Source organism: Molothrus aeneus, chromosome 4, assembly GCF_037042795.1.
Source record: "Molothrus aeneus isolate 106 chromosome 4, BPBGC_Maene_1.0, whole genome shotgun sequence".
Taxonomy (NCBI): Eukaryota; Metazoa; Chordata; class Aves; order Passeriformes; family Icteridae; genus Molothrus; species Molothrus aeneus.
This window is the reverse complement of record NC_089649.1, coordinates 45807175-45827197: the sequence shown is the minus strand read 5'-3', so window position 1 is coordinate 45827197 and position 20023 is coordinate 45807175. Positions and strand designations below refer to the sequence as shown.

At 38.1% G+C, this 20023-nt stretch overlaps 1 protein-coding gene across 4 annotated transcripts; it reads right to left on the bottom strand.

Annotated features, from left to right (window-relative positions):
• Positions 1-242: 242 nt before the first annotated feature.
• Positions 243-14478, bottom strand: NMU (neuromedin U). 4 transcript variants are annotated; one of them, XM_066549094.1, is made up of 10 exons: positions 14065-14470; positions 11202-11260; positions 7729-7776; positions 7571-7630; positions 6989-7018; positions 6831-6881; positions 4737-4811; positions 2507-2560; positions 1168-1207; positions 243-592 (listed from the first exon to the last, which is right to left on the bottom strand). In XM_066549094.1, the coding sequence occupies exons 1-9, from the start codon at positions 14207-14209 to the stop codon at positions 1172-1174; spliced, it is 558 nt and encodes a 185-aa protein (XP_066405191.1). In that variant the 5' UTR covers positions 14210-14470; the 3' UTR covers positions 243-592; positions 1168-1171. The 4 variants fall into 4 exon arrangements, with proteins under 4 accessions (XP_066405191.1, XP_066405192.1, XP_066405193.1 ...); XM_066549095.1 differs by lacking the exon at positions 6989-7018 and having other exon boundaries at positions 14065-14475; XM_066549096.1 differs by lacking the exon at positions 4737-4811 and having other exon boundaries at positions 14065-14472.
• Between the last annotated feature and the right edge of the window lie 5545 nt (positions 14479-20023).

Sequence of the window (20023 nt, the reverse complement as noted above, 5' to 3'; positions counted from 1 at the left end):
GTGAATTGTGATCCCAGTTGCAATTAAGTCTTCTAAATGAGAACCATAGTGCATCTGCGTTCTTAATAGCTAAAAAAGCATGCCATTATATTTTAGTTGAAATAAAGTCACAATATTTCTTCAAAACGTGCAACTTGTTTAGGTTCCTTTTATTAAGGGAAAAGGGATTCTCTTTTTTTTTTTTTTTCAGATGGTAACCACACAAGTCACAACATATTCTGGAACAAACACAGTAGTCTTGATTGCAAACATTCTCATTAAAACACTGTCTGGCTGAGGGCCTTTATTTAGAAGGGAAAGTTTCCTTAACAGGGTTGTTAGAGGCAATGTCTGTTGTGTGCAAACACTGGCTCTTTTACAGTTGAATTACATGTGGTTGTAAACATCATAACACTAGGAAACAAATCATTTTAATATGCTTTTAATATAATCAAGATAGTAAAGACCTTCTTAACAGAATCTGGTTTAAGAATATTTACATTCAAGTGATTTCTAATTGTACATTAATAATGAATAATTATTGTAAGGAAAACAGTATGTCCATGTACTCAGCATTCTTGCAGTTTTAGTTCTAAGTCAGGAATCTATAATCCTGAAAAATAAGATACAGCATTAGCTGTTGATATAACACTTAAAAATGATGGCAGAATAAAATACATTAGAAAATACATAGTATTGGTCTACATTTTTACATCTCTCCAAATAGTTGCAGGCATTGAAATTAAATCCTGAAGTTTGCACTCAGTTTCAGTATGAGTTTTTTATCTTTGTGAGATTAGGGAATTATCTTCAGGATGTCAGTTTACTTCTCAGCACTCTTTTGACAGGTAGTTGACTCAGTTCTTTCTTAGATTCACTTGTCATCATTAGTATTTCCAAATTGTTTACAAATGTGGGATATTTTCCATTTCTTGCTGCCTGAAACACCTCTGTGCTCTTTGTTCTGGGAACTGAATACCTGCAGCTTCTGTTCACTTTGAAGATAAGTGTAATTAACACATCCAAGTGTATTTAACACATCTAGGAAAAGTTTGTGGGTGGAAATCTAAGCTGATTACACAGCTAAAGGCTTTCTGAGACAACTTCTCAACAAAAATATTGTGGTCTATTTGGATAAAAATGAACTAATTTACATGTAGATCATGATCAAAAGCATTAAATAAATACCTCCTTAGCGAAAACCCACTGATCTCCTTCCATTACGTGGCTGAAAGACAAATATTCAGTAAGTTATATATTCTGTAAAACTGAGAGAATTTAGTAACAAAGCCCCAAACAACTTGGTGTGTATAGAAATAAGTGAATTTCTCAGTAGTGTCATTGTGATTATTATCAAAGATAGACCTAAGATAAGTTATGGCTTGATCTGTATCTTCCTCTGGAGGAGAATTATACACTAAAATTTACTGCATATCGATTGAGGAATGAATTTTCTATCTTGTATGATTTTATAAGGGGGAGAAAGCCATAAGAGGTCACTTCAAGAGATCATTAACCCTTATTCTTTTTGCACTTTCTTAAAATGTGTTTTCTGATTGTTGTAATTATTTCATTATAAGTGCTTGTTGCTATTAACAAACAAATACATGTCACTCTCAATGATTTTCTTTTTAGACTGTATTATTTGATGTAGGCAAGGACTTCTTCTATTTTCACTGTAGTGTTTTTCAGAAATATTTTGCACTAGTGAGGGACTTGATACAACCTCTACTAAAGCTGATAAAAATTTCTTCCTGGGCTTAATAAGGATTTGTCTTTTACTCTGGAAGCAAGAATGCACCAATATTAATATTACCCATAACTTTGGCCTGTCATAACAACTCTAAGGATCCAAGCCTGATATATAAGAAATGTAACTATACAAATCTCTGGTCTTTTCATTTGAATTATAGAATAATTTAGTTTGCAAAAAGGCCTTTAGGATCATTGAGTACAACCCTAGCCACACTTTTATTTAAAGCCATCAGCCACTTTCTTTTTTAAGTAGAAATGCCAGAAAGTCTGACTTGCCACCTTCTCAATTTTGCTAAAGTGAAGTAAAAAGGCTCTATGGTGCAAAAGATGAACACAGTAGATTCAGTCTCATGAGAATTTCTGTATCTAATTTCTTTTGACCTTACTGGTCAAAACAGAAGGAAAATGGCAAGGTCAGACCTAGCATAGCGTGTAAGCGTGGAATCATATTCATGTCATGTGCAAACACACCCTGCTGAACAATGCTTTATGAAGATTTTCCAAGATGCCATATTTTCTAGAACTTTGTCTGACAAATAGATACAAAATAACCAATGACTTCTTAAGGCATAGAATGGTATCATGTATACACAAACCTAGGAATATGATTTTGAAAAAATTCCTACAATGCCTTTATTATAATACAAGGAAATGTCAGGAGCAGACATGGAGATGTCCTATAGGGTGGAATGGTCTAACTTAATCCTTAATCACAGTTTTTTTTAACTCTCACTACAAAACAAAAATAAAAAAAAAAATAAACAAACCATACCCTGTAGAAGAAGTAGCCTCTGCTTTGAATCATTCCAGGTCCTTGAAGTTCTTCCTGAAGAAAAAAGTATTTTAAATTATAGCTACAGGTGTAAATTAATACATACAGAGAGGTTGTTTATATATATATATATATATATATATATATATATATATATATATATATATATAATATTTCTTCAGTACTACATACAGTTTTACTCTTTAAATGCTTTATGTGTATTTCCCCATGTCAGTAACACAGTTTATGGTGTCATGTAGAAATGGAAGAGAATGTATGAATGGAGCCAAATTCCACCTGAAGTTTTAGATCAGCTCAGATTGCTTCTGAATGGTACAGCAATGAGGAACTGAATTGAGGAACAGCCTTTGCCTCTGATTTTCCAGGGTTCACTACCCAGGCATGACAAGAGTGTCTTCATGACAGCAGCTCTACAGATAGAGTTGCTTTTTGCATCTTGCAGGAGGACAAAAATACAAAGTTTAAATATCAGAAATGCTTGGGCTTCTCCCAGGAGTGAGACCCCAGACTGTTCCCAAAGATGTGCCATAACCACACCTCTCACATTAACTCCCAAAAAGCAGTACTTGTGATAGTCCATCCTGTCCATGCTGCACACAGGGTGAAACATCTGCCCAGTGATCCACATAGCAAGGAGGCTTACAAATAATGAAGAAAGTAGACATTCTATTTAAATGTAACAAGTACAAAGCAGAAGGTATCCAGTTGCTTTAATGAGACCTTCATGATTAGAGAACACATAAGCTTAATCACAGTGTTTTATTTCCTTCTGTTGGCATCAGAGAGAAGTGATGTGTCTGTCCTGCAGGTGGGGAGACAGTAAACTTAAGTAACCAAATAATTTTAGTGTTATGCTTACCAGAACGTTAAAATGAAGATGGCTTTTATTTAGCAATGGGAGTATTTCTCAACTGAAAACTGCGTTGCTGTGATCTCTTGGGTAAATATCATAAGGTGAAGTGTCATAGAAAGGAATCACACCTGCTCTCTGCTAATGCTGTGAGAATTGGGTAAAACAGGATGACTCCCATCATTTCCAAACTACAGAAGTAGATTCAATCCAGGGAAGTTTTCAAAGGAAGTGGAGTTTAAACTATACATAATTTTTGAGTCTTAATTTTAATTCTGACTTCAATTCATCACATATAGCATTGTATTCAGTTTCTTACTGCACATGAAACATCTGTATGATTTTTATTTCTATTATTCTTCTCATTCTAGCATTATCTGCATTTGAAACAACCATTTTGGATTTATAATCTGATCACTACTATAATTTTTTATATTTCAAAAGGATAAAAATTTTTCTGTACATTGCCATTTGAGTCTTATGGTATTCATATGTAATATTTTCTACTTTTTCTATTCACTGTGTGAAAAAAACTGAAAACAGGAACAAAATAGGCAGCTGTTGCAAGACTAAGAAATTCATCCAGAACAGAAAGAGTAAAATTACTAGTGAGAAATTGTGATTTATGTTAATGTCATTTTCCTCTTACAACCAGACCCTCCTTAAAGATTACATGTTCTTGTTTGAGTTCATGTCAGAAGTTTGGTATTAGTAAACAGCTGAAGCTAACAATCTGTCATTTTTGTAACACTTGCCTTCTAAACTTCTAAGGGTTTGGAGATGTTAAAAAAAAAACCAAACCTGCCATAATAAATATGCAAGTTTATTCACAAACCTGCATATATATATGTACACAGAAAAATATGTATTCATGAAGACGTATGATTACTTAGAGTTTTATTTTAATGCCTGCCCTCTAGAAGGTATTTTGCTCAGTCTCCTATATTGACTAGCCAAAATAATGCTTGACTCTTCTTTCTTAGATCATATTCTATCAGGCAGGCTGTGGCTCAAGAGGAATCAAAGCTGTGAAAAAATCTGGCGCTGTTTCAAATTGGGGAGAAAGAATGAATTTAATAGACCATGTTTCCTCCTTCACTCATCCACCTTTTCAATTGCTTATCTAGTCAGGGAGAGAGGTGGATGTGTTTATGTACAGCAGGTTCTGTTTTTCTTCCTAATATGAGGAAGAAAAAAGATAACAGCAAGATAACCCTTCCTGAAGCACGTTCTGTGACATCAAGATTTGGGTAGACCAACCAAAATATATAAGCAGAAAGGTCTACAAGGGCATTTTTGGAACAGATAATGAATCACAAAGTGTAAGAACATAAGCATGCAGAGTTTCAGTTTACATACGTCCAGTTTGTATCTCTTCAGTCTTCTCTCATTTAGCTGAGGAACGAGTTGCAGTAAAGGATGCAGGACAGATGACTGAGAGGACACGAACACATAGACATGAGCAACAGTGGAATTTGGCCCTTATGATGCACAAAAAGTCTCTTTCTGCAGTATTGACTCATGGACCAAACATGCACCAATAAAGGACTAAAGACTGAGAAACTGATTAATTGAAAAACTTATTTTTTTAAAACATTTTGACTTGACAACAAACAGAAATCAACATTTATATTTACACTACATAGAGTGATGGAGGGCAAAGCTGTGTATCCTCACCTTTGCTAATTGAAAGTTCAGAACCATTTACAGACTCCTGGAATTATTCAAACTTTGTTCAGTCTCTATGAATGGTACTGAGAATATTTCCATACAGTATTCCTACTAACACGTCTACAATTTTCTACTATAGAAGTTCGCAGCTTCAACCTCTGTTGTACTGAGAAGTTAATTTTACTTCAAAATAAATGGCAACCAAAAAAAATTGATTTTTTGCTGAAGAACAGTGCACAGTAGAAATCCATTTTCAAGGGACATTTGTAACCATGGCACTGGTCACTCTATCTAAGCTCTGGTCATGAAATTCCTTGTGTTCAACAAGACTTTAAGCTTGCAGACAATTAATTATGCACAGTGGCATTGTGTGCAGCCTAAGTACTCACTCTGGAAAAACCCAGCTATGTGGGATTTTGGAGAGACATCCACAGGAAGAAATAAAGTGTAAAAAACCTATGTTCCATTAACCAATTTAAAACTTCAACTCATATAAATGTAATTTAAAAAACAATGCATTTTTGCTGCAATACTGCTTGGAAAAGTAATGCAATTAAGAGAACTATAACCAGAGTTACCAAAGTGTTATTGTACTTAACAGGTAAAAAGAACTTGCTTATTTGTAGCCAATTTTGTGCTATCTGCCTAAGGTAAGCAATATGGGATCATAATACCTAAAAAAAGTAGGAATCTGCTGTGATTGAAGTAGTTAATGAACATCCCAGCTGTCCACTTGGGCTCTGTCGTGCAGCCAGTGGAGAGAGCTTATAAAGATGAGAATGATGGATCTCACCTAAGAAAGTATCTCTGAGAATGGCTAGAGAATTGTCATCTGAACAGCTAAACCAAAAGTGAGAGAGCAGTAATCTCTGGGAGCAGCAGCAATGGTACTCAGGATGGTGGTGCAGTGGAATGCAGTAACCTTTTAAGCAGGACCAGCAGCAGAAATAGCTCATTTCACTGTGCCTTAATTGCCATTAAAGCCTCCAAAGCAGCTGTAGCATGAAAACATTGACACCAATATGAGCAATGTCACTTTCTAGGAAACACACCACATATTTCTGAAGAAATGTAAAGAACAAGGCAAAAATGGACATTTGCATGTAAGAATAATTGTTAAGAAACAAGAAAATATGAATATGTTTAAGTCTCTCAAAATCCTGTGGTGCATAGATGCACACAGATAACAGAGTATGTTTGCATTTCAAAAGCGAGAATGGATCACGTACTTGGCTTGTTGGTTTATGAGAATACTTTTAGAGCAACAATTCTTGGCCATGGTTTAAACTATACTTTTCATTCAAAATATAATCCAAAGTCCAAGTGAGACTTAAATACTATTTTGGCTCTACATATTTATGATATGCGCAAATGAATTAAGACACTTTAATTAAAAATTAATAAAAATGCTTTCAAGAGTATCTAATAGTTATGGTCATGTTCTCAGGTCCTGTAAGTCCACATTGTATCTCTGCATGTGCTATGTTCCAATACCCAAAAAAAGTATTTGTTCTCATTCTTAAAATTTGAAACTGCAAGATTAAGATTCAGTTGAGTTTCCATGAATGTTCAGGTGAGTTTGTTAGATTTTTTTTTCCACAACTCTACAGTACTGATCATCCTCTCCCATATTATTAAAACCCCTTCTGTACTGTAAACATGCAACTCCCAGTCCTGAGTTTGCTGTACTGTTGAAGAGACTACTATAAAAAGGAATGTTGCCTTGGTTTTGTATACAAGTCACACATGTACTCACTCATAAGGAGGTGCTATGCCACTTACCATGATGTCTGAGTTCCCCGAGTCATGAGTCTTAGAGTAATGAAATAAGAACTGTTCAAAAAAAATTAAAAGTGGGGTTTTACTACAAAGCAGGGCAAGAGTTTTAAGATTTTCTTGCCTTTTTTAGTGTGATTGTAGGACATATATAGGCATCTTACCCTTTTGGTGTTGTCTTTCTCATCTAAACCCTGTGGGAAAAATGGTTGGTAGAAAGGCTTTTATTCATTAAAATAAAAAGAACAATTGATAATTTTGATTAAATACATAATCTTTTCAGCACTGGGTTGAAATATCCTTCTTCCTTGGCAGATGTATTGTATGCCTTGCTTATCAATCTAACTAATAATTTCAGACTCTGTAGAGAGCATGGATTACTCTGCCCTAGAAGAGTTAGATGTGTTTAGCAGATGTTCCCTTGTTCATCCCTTTTACTTAGGAGATTTACTCTCCTAAGTAAATTTCTTTGTCTGTTGAGAATTCATAGTTTTTCTAGTCTAGAGCAATAAAAACACATAACATTTTGTACTCAACCTGGAGATAATTTTCCAAACATTGATGTATCCCTGTTGTCTTTACAAGGTGTTACATTCTGGCACATGGCATTTCAGAGTAAAAACTGATAGAAGTACTTCCAGTGCTGAATGACACTTTGCATACTGGGTCCTCAGAATTCATTGTAGACAATGGCACAGTAAGAGATCAGGCTTCAAAAATGCTAAGCAGCCTTTTGTGTGGGTTACCTGTGGTTTCTGGAGAAATCCCATGATCAAAAAACAAAGTTCTTCCAGTGTACTGGATACCTAATGCAATGAAAACAGGAACTCAGGTATCACACTTCCAATTCTACTACATATAACAAACAGTATCCAAATAGTAGAGTTACCTCTGTCTGACTCACCTGAGGCTGAGAATCTGTGGACAGGTAAGCAGAACATGCATCGTCTATCTGTAAGAGTTCACACAGTGTTTTTAGGAAGTCAGAGTAATAAAGACGAGTGAAATATGCATATTTTCAGAAAAGGGTAAGTGCAGCTAATGACATGGCAAGCTTGCCTACTGTTAGACATCCTTATAGGTCCATTCATTACAATGCAAGGTACATTCATTAAGTACCTTGCATTTAAAGGGGGAAAGGGCCTTAATCATATTAAAAAAAAAAGAAAACAACAACAGCAACAAACTTATATTTGTATGATCTGAACAAACATACGTATCTGTGACTCTTATTCTGTACCCAGCACATACTCCTCCTAACTGCAAACTTCTCAGACTAAGTCAAATTTTAAGTTATAATTGTAAGCATCTGGGGCATGAACTATGAATTTGAATCTCTTCTGCAATATCTTTGAATTATACAAAACTGTGAAGAAAATAACAAAACTAAGGCAAGGGATTCAAGGATCAATCCTCAAACACAACTCTTCCATTGGATTACTGCATCCCTACAGGTGTATGACGCATGCATCCCTTGAGTGATTATGATACGTGCTGGCACATCTTATGCACACCACTCAATTTGTGCCAGAAGTTTCCTAAACACTGTGTGAAGCACCACTACTGTTTGTCTTTACTAGTCTTTTCAAAGCTGTCTTTATTCCATGCTGTCATGATCTCCATCATCCATCTTCCATCCTCTCCCTACGGTTCATAACCTTGTATTAATTACATCCTCCTTCTGTCTCTTTTCCAAGATGAAAGAATAATGTAATACTGATTAATTTTTACTGGAATTATTAATTGAGAAGGAATAAGAAATGGAATAAAAGGTATTTGAGGTCAGAGAAATAATATTACCAGCACTGAAAGCTTGGAGTATTCTGTAAGGAAAAGTCTCCAGCACTGCAAATGAAGTTGCACAGTTTAATAATGATGGCAAAAAGAAACTTACAATTTTATTAAGTAACTTCAAAGTTGTATCCTGGTAATCTCAATCAGTATATGCTATTTTTTTCCATGTAATATTTGTTAGTGTTAGACAAAATAAAAAAATTTTGCCATTCATGTTGTTCACAGGCTTTCAAAAACATAGTGGTTTTGGGGTTATTTTTGATAGAACAGGCAATGCAATTGTTCTTGCAAATTTTTTATAGAGAAAAAGCCCTAAGTACCATGCATTAGCAAAGAAAACATTAAAGGAAAAAAGAAATTAAAAAAAAATAGTGCTTATCTGAGCACTTCAGAACAAGAGATGATTCATTTCTCCAGAGACAATCTATGAAAAAGCATTAGCAGATATAGTGGAAAAACTAATAGCTCACAGGATTCCCTTTTCAAATAGGTTTTGTTGGTAACACATCCTCTCTGTTCTCTTTTTCCTTCATCTTGCACGTGTTTGAGTGTGTTAGCTCAGCTTCACTACTTTCAGAGTACAGAGAAAGAAAGTGTAGAGGAAGAAGTCAGCAATGAATGAGATAAAATCAAGCTGAAGTAATTTTGGAAGCTTATGTTAAAGAAAGGGCTATTTCCTTTTGGGGGTTGTTTGTGCTTGGGTTTTACTCGTTTATTTACTTGACACAGAGAACTACCACAGTTCAGTAGCAGAACAAGCCAGAGGCTGCTTTGTGTTCAACACAAGGGTATCTTTCAGCTAAAACCTTTGCAGACAAAGCAAGGGCTGAGGAAAAGCCACCATTTCTGTTAATTCATTTTTAAAACATTAATAGTTTCTATATTTCATGCTTCTTCTCCAAAATTTTCTCTCTTGTCTCAGAAATGTGGCCTGAGGGTAGAAGATTGCAAGTTGCTTGGGGTTGGTTAATTAACATAAAGAAACAAAAGGAAGTAAGAGACAAGTAATGAAGCAAAATACATAGTGACAAAGTTCTCATATTTATAAACTCAGAGCCATTCCTGGAACATACTTGGTTTATTTAAAAGCAGGGTCTCTTCTGAATGATCCACTAGCAAAGTAGCAAAGAGGGAAGAATTATTACTTACTTGCACTTCATGAAACCCCAGTGATCTAGTATGAGTGAGTAATTAGGTTGATTTAGGGTATTATATAAATATATATTATATATTTATATATTCTATATTTATATATAATATATTATATATATTTATTATATATCTATTAATATATATTTTTATCTATTTTATATATATATATAAATATATATCTAATTCTCTTTCTTTAGACCCTTTCCAGTCCAGCATAATTCAAGTTCTAATGATCACTTTTATATTGCTTCTATTACAAAATTTTACAATATTTAGTATCTTATGCACACTGTTTTCTTCATTGAAATCAACAGGACCTTTGTCTTGGTTTCCAGGCACCACAAGGACAAATCTTACAGCTAGCACATCTTATCAAGACATGCAGAAATGTATAAAGCAGCTTTTTAAATCCAGAATGTAAATAACTAATTTTCAAAAATTCCTTATAGCTGTCAGGTTCTTACTTCCCAAGAGACCATTTTTTCCCAGGTGAACAACATCGCTAGGGCTCATTCAAGTGCCAGTCTAGAATAGGTTAAGTTTTGAGTCAATGTCCAATTTATGTCCAATATGAACTGTGGGGAGATGACAGTAAGCAGAATGTCTCCTGTAATTGTCTCAGTCAGAAGAAATTTACTCTCTGCATCTGCCCCTGTGATGAGTCACTTATTTTCCAATGTTATCAAAAGCTACTAAATTAAATGTCAACACAATAGTTGACAGTTGCAGCAACACCAGGGCATGCAAGTTGCAGGACAAACCCTCTCCACATGTTATGCCCTGCCACTCCATCTGTTCCAAAGGGCAGGGAAGAGCCTGTGCTAACACATGCGTCACACTCCAGAGTCAAAACAAACGTTCATTTCAGAGGTGAGGGTGGAAGTTATGATACCAATCAGTAGCCCAATGTTAGAGGGGCTAATTGACACAGTACACTGTCCTTTAACTAGTAAATTGAGAGGCTAGGATAGGATTGAACAGTGTCCCAGCCTTGTGTGCAGAGCAGAGGATGCAAGAAGCAAGACTGGATGAGTTAAAACAATTCCTGAGTATCATGTACAGCCTATAAAACTACTATATAGACTATAAATCTACCAGATGTGAGGAACACTGTGATGTTTCCGGGAACAGTGTCTGCCTGGTCATTGACAGTTCTCAAACATGGCTCTCCATTGAGACAAGACAATATCTTCTCAGAATGACATCTCAGCACTTAGTCCCAACATCCTCCTGAAGCAACTGTTCAGATTACCTGGAAAATTAGATATTTCACCTCTTTGCTGATGCCAGTATAGGAGACATACAGAAAGACGTACTGGAAGAAAACACAGATGAACTCTGTGCAAGAGAAACCCTGGATAGTGAGGTGGGACTGTAGCAAGGATGGGCACAGAAGAAATGGGAGAATACCACATGGCAGATGATGCTTACCTCTCTCAACAGCTGCAGATCCTCATCTGACTCGAGTGCTTGGGATGGCATTGGTGCACCTGGAAGCACAAACTGTGCTTAGCAATGCTGTACCCTAGCAAAGGTCATTTGTGTAAGTGTCCCATGTCAGACATACCTAGCACAACTATTAACTGCAGAGGCCAAGAGCTGCTTGGTCCAAGGAAGTCTGTGACCCTGGGTGCTCTGTGGTTTGTCTGGTAGATTTTCCCTGCTCTCTTTCAGCAACACAGCAGGATGCTTTATCACAAGTTCGCAGCAGATATGGACACTCACATGTCTGAGCAATAAACAGTGTGGAAGTTACTTAGGTCTCACTGAGACCTGCTCAGAAAATCACAGTCCAGTTCCTACAACCTCAAGTTTTCTGAGAGCTCTGCTCACCTCCAGTGCATGCACTGTGAGTTGAGCATCTGGACTCCACTTCTTGCCTTCTTGCATGCTACAGCTGCAGAATTGAACATGCACTACGTAATGTAAGATTGCGTATAAATAGTGCCCATGATACGAACATGTTGTTGTGACAAGGTGATAGACAGTACCTCTGTAACTGGATTTGTTTCCTCTGTCTTGCATATGGGATGTGGAAAAGCTTGTCCAGCTTGTCCCTCGGTAGATTAAATGTGTTCTTTATTGCATAATTATGCAGTGAAGCTGTGCTTAACTTGGGGGAGCTCCTTTCTCTGTCTCTACCCACCCATGCTGCAGGCATGGAAGTCACTGTCCCAGCATCCTTTCCAGCTCAATGTCCAGAATATCCCTCTTACCAACCACATTGTTATTTTACCTGGCAGTGTATTTCTGATAGCAGTGCATTGTTAGAGTCTCTGTAAATAGCAGAAATGAGCATCACCAAATTGTGAGTACGTCAGACACCACACAATGGTGTCAGTGAGGGGATGTTCTGTAACTCCCATGGGAGGGAAACTGGTGCTGGACCTCTAGACCTGGATAGAATGTCCAGTGGAGCAGGGAATACATGCCATCATGTTAATTGTTTTACATTTTCTCCTAATAACAATAATCACAATAGTAGTTATTTCCAGGCATTAATGGAACGGGATGGATTTCAAAACCACATTTTTGTACTGGCACCGACTTAAGGTGACTAATTAATATGGATGCTTTCTTTACCCCAAAAAGAGTTAGAGAGGCTCTTAATTTCACACTATAGAAGTGGGATTTTAAAAATATGTTTGAATTGTTCACATTACAAGGAAACTGATTCCCAATTTTTTGTTTCATTTCAAAGAAAAATGCCAAATAAATTAAAGCTGCTACAGTTGTCTTATGTTGTCTTCTGCTCTTAAATTAGTGTATTCAAACTGGGGTGTCACCTGGGATTAGTATCCTAGTTAAAAGAGTGGAACAGGGCAACATTTCAAATTAGAACACCTTCCCCATCAAAGCACTGCCTGCCTATCTCTGAACACTGCTTCTGCCATTGACTGGTTCCCAAGGCTTTTCAGGGAGACCTAAAGAAATTTGTTTGCATGCATTAGTAAACCTTAGTGCAACAAGCAGGAGAGCCTGAATATCATAACTTTCTCCTTTATTTTTGGCCTGTAGCATAAACTTCTGGACAGAGAAGAGAAATTGTTTCCCACTCCTCACTTTCCTTTACCCTTCTCTACATATTCAGAAAAGTTTCATTCAGGAGCAATCCTATCTGTTTTGTGCACCTAGGACTGTGTTCCTCCAAGAGCTGAGCAGTGTTCCTTCATCACCCCATCCAGAAAAGGGCTGCAGTACCTACAGGACTTCATTCATTTCCACAACAGCACACACAGTGAAATGGTAAGGTTTTTTTGTAATATACACAATAACCATAGGGGGAAGGGGGAAAAAAAAAAAAAGAAGGCAAGAGAGAGAAAGAGAGGAGAGAGAGAAGAGAGGGAGAGGGAGTAAGAAAGAAGCATGTGCTATTAAAGAGTCCTATTTAAAGGGAACATGGAGGTGGAAATCATTCTACAAAATCAACATCATCCACAGCACATTTGCTCTCCTATCCTTCAATTCTGCCCTCTTTAAGAAATGCAACTTCTTTCAAGGCAGTAGAATGCCATATGCACAGCCTGGGACTCACGTCTTATATCTTCTCTTCCCTCTACTGCATCCCTAAACAAGCTCCTGGCAATCATTTGTGTAAGAACAGTGATGAAATACTGTGTGCCACTGCCCTCCATTGTGCTCCTCTTCCTTCCCTCCCCTCTTCCACATCTTCAGAACTTATTTTTAACATATTAAGTATGCTACCATTAGATTTCTTTGGTTATTGGTATTAAAAAAACAAAACAAAGCAGAAAAACCCCATCACAAGTAGAGCAAATCACACAAATAAAATACAAATAAAATATAAATAGTCCTTGCACAGCATTTTGTAACGTTACTTTACAAGGTGTAAGCAGCTAATCTGTCTGAGGTGGGAAAATAGAGTCAAAAAGAGAGCCTGGTTTGTTAAACAGTCCGCGAGATGTTTCACAGGAGCCCCCTGCTACTAAAATAGCAACATTCGGGATTCCTCACCTGATCAATACTGCTACAGGTTGGAATGGCTGCCAGAGGATCCTAATCTGTCCTGCAACTTTGTGACACATGTTGTTTCATGTCTTTTCTTACCTTTTTAAATCAGAGTAAATGACACTTAAAATGAAATCTCTTTTAACCAAAGCCTATTCCCCAAGTTGCTGGAGTGTTTTGCCAGGACAGAGTAATCCTGCCGGGATACGGGAAGGAGCCCCCAGACCAGCCCCGGAGCCGTGCCCAGCCGAGCCCGCAAGGCTGGCCGGCTGCGGGCACCCTGCTCCGCCACGATGGGCAGGATTGCGAGCGAGACCATCCTCACCTTTGCAAGCAGAAATCGAGGAAGCGAGGAGGACGAAGAGGAGGAGCAGCGGGGCCCCGGGCAGCGCCGCGCCCGGGTCTCCTCCGTTCCTCGGGCTGCGCTCGGGGGTGCCCGCGGGGCGCTGCTGGTGGCACAGGTGTCCCATGTCCGCCGAGCTCCGCTCTGCCAGCCGCTCTGCTGGGCATGCCCTCGCTCCCTGCCCCAACTCTTTAAATCCCCCGACACGTGGGGCTCCGCAGCCCGGCTCGGGAGGGCTGCCCCGCTCCGCGGGTGACTCAGCCCGCTCCGCCCCGGCGCGGGGGAGTCCCTGCTCGGCACAGAGGCGAGGCGCTGGCCAGGCTCCAGGCCCTTTGTTAACCCCCCTCCTTAACAAATCCCCCCACGTTTTCGTGCCCGGAGCCCGGCAGGAGCGGCGGCGGCTGGCGCGGCGGTAGCGCTCCCTCGCTGCGCCGCCGCGGGTGCTCCGAGCGCCGAGGCGGGGGCGGCCGAGGAGCGGGGCTCGCACACTGTCCCAGCCCCGTGTGCCGGGGAGCACAGGCGTGATTTACAGCGGGTCAGTGCGACCCACTGGCTGATCTGCCCCCAGCTAGCCCATCGTGGGAGGAAATCCCGTCGAGCTGGCGTGTGGAGAAGCCGTCGGTGGCTCTGGGGATGGACAGATGGACACCCCTCTGCCTCGGCACCCGCCGACTGGTCACTGAATTTTCTGAATAGTTCCCGGCTGCAGAGGTGTGACTGCCTCCAGACTTTTCCTGTGCCTTAAATACACGCACAGTGCCACACCACGAAACAGAACTCAGCAATAGGGTAATATTTAGCAATTAAAATCCTAATATTGTGCTTAGCAAGGTATTTTACTTATAACACAGCTGCAGACCTCGGTCCCAGTTGTTATTTATGCCTGTAGATAATGAAAGCAACTACATTCTATGACAGTCAAAAGTACACAGACTCCAGATCTGTTAAGGCACTTGGGCAATTTAGTCCAGCCATCCCTGAAGCACAACAAGGTCTGGCTTACCACAGTGGCTACCCAAAGTCTGCCGTTCCTCCTGCTGTCAGATCCAGCAAGTGATGATCACCAGTGCCAAGAGTGAGCAAGATGCTCAGGCTAGTGCTGACCTGCTCCTCACACCGAGCCCAGCAGCAAGGTCTGACTTTGAAGTATGGCACATGTCTGTCTGTCTCTGCTTTCTTCCCATCTGCTCCAGGAAGATCCTGCACAGATGAGGTGCTGCTCTGATGCTACAGAAGTGGTTTCCCATGGGAGATCCCAGTTTAGAGTCTGCCTTAATGTTTTTTTTTCCCCTTCTTTTTACATTCACTCATATTTTTTTCTCTTGGTTGCGTTTTTCCTAAGGAATGTGACAATAGCACAGTAGTAGAGATTGTCATTTTCCAAAACAACTTGCAGTTCTTTTTACCATTGCAGTGGGTTTTGACTGGGAGCTAAATAGTATGTGGTGGAGTAAATCTGCCTGACAAGAGCAGTGGCTGTTACTGTGAAACAAAGCAAAATTTTGATTTATAGCCATAACATTGGTGTTTGCTCTTTGCATTCACCTCTATCAGATGTATGTGAAATAAAGTGGGCTCTGCCACCCTGGACACTTTGATAGGCCATCAAATTTGCAAAAGCTTTGCCAAGAAGAATGCTAAGATTCTGTAGAGTTCTTTTAGTAATAGAAGCATCTTCTTTATCAGATTCAGTAGCAAAGCTTTTCTTTATACATCTGGGGACAGAACTAATTCTCATGTCAATGGAGAGCCAGTTATCAAACCAGTATATAAACTAAAGAAGCCTATATTTTGTATGTATGATTGTATTTATATCTACCTAATTAAAAGAGGGTTTTTTTAAACAGTCTTAATTGAGGGATTGCATTTAGTTCTGTTTTTTCATTAATAAAAGCAGAACACATTTATTTGAAGAAATTATCATAAATGGGGAGTCATCAGTGATTAAAGGTATCTCCCTAATCTATCTTGATTCAACTGCATGAATCAGTGTCCCAAGCTTTAGCCTAAGGAAAGATTTAATTTGTTATGCATTTTAATTATTACAGTCTTGTTAAATATTTAATAGATGGTGAAATAAAATAATTTACAGTCTATCATGATTTGAGCACTGGATACCTGTAAATATTCTGCACCTGTTGAAAGGTTCAGAGTGTTTTAAGAACTGAAAAAAAGATACATCTTGACTCCAACTTTAGTTTCAGGTTAAAGGGTTCTGATTAGCCCAGAAGCTGCATTTTTGCACAGTGTGTTTTACTACTGCAAACTGAAAAATTTTGCTGAGCCCACTTGCACAGAAACCTACCAGATTTTGAAGAATATGAGAAAAAATCTCCAGGTAGAAAATTTCTGGTCTTCCATTTACCATTAAAAAAAAAACATCTCTCTTGCTTGGATTTGTATTGCTTGAAAATCCTTCATCTGAAATGTGAATTTTATTTTCAGCAGACTCCTGCTAATGGGCAAAAGCAGTAGCCATTACACATTCAATCCTGTTTGTGCCATGAGTTACAGTGTCTGAATCCTAACAGGCTACCCTCCTCCAGTACTTCCAACCCAGTATGAACTCCATTTCATTTTTGATTATGCCTTTTTGCTAAGAGCATCAGGGCAGTTTTGCATTTCCTGATACATGGGTAAGGTAATCTGATTTGGGCATAGTTATAATCCTCCTTGTAATATACTAGAAAGAACAATATAACTTCTAACAAAAATGTAAATTTGCACTAAGGTCAGACAATATATTATACCAAGATAATATTTCTACTGAAATTGGTGCAAATTTTGACAGAGCAAGTTCACCAAGCTTGAATCTGAGTTTATAGGAAGCTTGCATGGCTTATGACAGTCATTTTTATTCAAGGAACTCACTGAAATTCAAGTAAGCATTCTTGTAAACAGGAGAAAAAAATGTCTTTCTCTATTGTATCTGGTTTTGTTTTGTTTAATAGCTTGATGAAATTAATGTTACACTATTGCAGGAACAAAACACATCCTCATTAAACGAATAGCTTGGAGGATGTTTTGGATGCTGTAATTAGCTTCTTTGAAATATTTATGTTCTTCCTAATGTTGCTTGAATAAATGTTAATTATGGCTAGTGGAAAAGAAATCAAAGAGCTGAGTATGTGAAAACATCATCTTGTCTGTGTGTGCAAAGGCAGGGTCAGGAGGTACGGCACTGCATCCACTCGCTGCATTCACGCACACGCAGCCTCTGACGAGGTCAATGCATGCTGCTTCTTCTACCAATTTAATTTAATCAAGATTATGAGAAATCATCCCTCCTACATCTGAACACAAGCACGAGGAGTGCTTTTATCCATACTGCACTTTCTTCACTTTCTATTCCAAAGTTACTGGAGTGCTTGAAATGGCTTGCTGAGTGCAAGCATGAGGATGTTTCTCACAACTTGAGATGGTCCATTAATAACTTGTTGATCCTTCTGTGCAATGGGAAAGTTGTGCACATGGATTTTGTTCTCGCTTTTTTATGTTCTAGAGAATTAAATTTTCTGTAGGCAAGTCTCAAAATTAATTAATGGCTGCTCAGATACCGTGCTTCTTCAAGGTATTCTCTCATTTTATTGCTAATAATGAATGCAAAGTTTGTGTCAGAACAGAAAAAAGATCCATAAAGAAAAGTCATTGGAGTCTCAATTCAAGATTAAGCATCAGTAAATGGGCTTTTATTACAGTGTTGGCCTAACACAAAGAGATAATCACTCAGTAACAGTCTTTAGGGATGTCTCCCTACAAATAGAAAGCAAACAACAAAACCCAAGTCATATTGGGCATGATAGACCCTGTATTTTCTGAAAAAATTCCTTTTTTTATTTTATCTAAGATGATGCCTCAGCTCTTCCTTCATGAATAAGTAAAACATAAATGACCCTCTAATGAACTAGATCTTGCCTGAACTACTGGAAATGAGGACAGAAAACCCAGCCCCTGTGCTAAGAGAGACTCCACTAGGGAACAGTGATGGGACTGATTGCAGCAAGTGTTTTCAGGGCTCTCTTCAAGAATTACAGATTATTTTGCATAAAAAATTCTTTGTGTAAAAGAGAGATGACTGAACCCTTTAATGACTAAAGAAAATCTGATGACAATAACTAAATTAATGAAAAACATGATAATCTTTCCAAAATGGTGGCTACCTGTGAATACCCAGAAGAAATGTGTAATTTTTATGGACTTGAGTTTGTTTTAGAAGTGGAACAGGTCACAGATGATAAACCTTTCTCCACCAAGCTCACACCATTTTCCATATTTTCCACCAGCATTCACCATTTATTCTATACAAACACAGAACTGGAAACAGAAGAGATTGTTGTTTTATGAAGTCCTGATGATTAAAAAAAAAAAATTTCTGTTCAAAGGAAAGCAATAATTATCTAAAATTACTGTGAAAAAAGTATGGTTGCATGAATTTTTTTGAAAAAGGCTACTCTTCAAGATACTCTCATCTCACTTTTCTCTCCTCAATATTGCTTTCAGAATCTACAGGTTTTATTAACTTAAAAGACCTTAAACAAGAAAATAGAGGAGTGAAGGCAGATGAGTAATGACACTTAGAAAATGCAATTTTGTTTTCCAAAATTTTGTTCTTTCTGTGAGATGTGTTGGTTTTACAATGGGATCATTTCTCTTGTAATGAGAGACAAACTCATATCATGACCTCACAATGCTTTTCTGTAATTTTTTCACAATATGCACATAAATCAAATAGAAAGGAAGAAATCCTGAAAATTTGGTTTATAAAGTTCATATTTTGCCAAAAGTTTTGTATTGTCACTGGCTTCAGAAAAAAACCCTGCATAATCTTGGGCTAAATTTGGTACACTGTCTTAACTCTAGTATTTCACCAAAAGTCTCCTCCCTCCCAGCTTCCTAGTGAGGTACAACTAATGCCAGCTGCAGGAAATTTCTTTGCATGGATGCAGCATGAAAGCACTTGCTTGAAAGTTTGAAGGAAAAGACCATAAAGAAATAATTTGGAAGAATGGACTAAAATCCTGAGTGCCTTCCAGTTTGGATCATTCAGAGATTCTCAGCCCAAACTGTGAAGCAATGGGATCCCTGTGGTCTGTTGTTTGTCCTGTTTATCTGCTCATTGTCTTCCTAAGACCAGAGCACTTGGCTCATGCCAGATTTACTTAGAAATTGTATTTATTAATAGAGCAGAAAACTGAAGAAAATTCATAGATATTGTTATGTCAAAATAATGATAAACAAAAACCCAATTCTACCAATCCCTTCATTCTTACCCCAGCACCACAAAGCCGCTCTTGCTGTGGGTTAATCAGCAAGATTAACCTTACTGTGCAGGATATTATTTCTGTACAGAGCCCACAACATTTTTTTTTCATTGTACCAACCACTGAATGCAGAAGAATGCCAAAACCCATCAGTAGAGTCTTTGCCCTCAAAACTCAAGAAATTGATCTTTTCTTAGTTTTAGATTTTTTGGAGTCTGTCATAAGGAGAGTTTTGAAAGATGTTTTACCTGTCTAATCCGAGGCACCATGATCAAACGTGAACTTTTCAACAGCTTTACAGTAATAAACTGCAACTCACAAAACACTAAAACCTTTTAGACATACCACATTCTTTATTATCTTAAAAATTGAATAGTTTTCTGTGCAGATTGATCAAATATATCACTGATGATCAGTTCAGCATCCTAGCCCCTCCTTCCAGATTTTGTTGAAAACCCTCTCATCATAAATCTGGCTACTCATAGTACATGATGGGTCACGCAGTTACTTCCAGGAAAAATTGAAGGTGATTTTCCTTGTAAAAATGCTACTTATCAGGAAGAAACATTTGCAAATTATGAATAGTACAGGTTATTACTACTGCTATGAGTGGCAACTCTCCCCATAACAGCAAATAAAACCCAACTCTCTGCAGTTTCCATCTCAAATGACAGCCCTGG

Bases quoted from the DNA above. Each gene is read 5' to 3' on its own strand.
- NMU (XM_066549094.1), bottom strand. From the start codon at position 14,209: ATGGGACACCTGTGCCACCAGCAGCGCCCCGCGGGCACCCCCGAGCGC. The intron at 11,261-14,064 runs GTGAGGATGGTC...TTGTGCTTCCAG, and splicing joins CTCGATTTCTGCTTGCAAAG to GTGCACCAATGCCATCCCAA. The intron at 7,019-7,570 runs GTAACCCACACA...TTTTTCCCACAG, and splicing joins GATTTCTCCAGAAACCACAG to GGTTTAGATGAGAAAGACAA.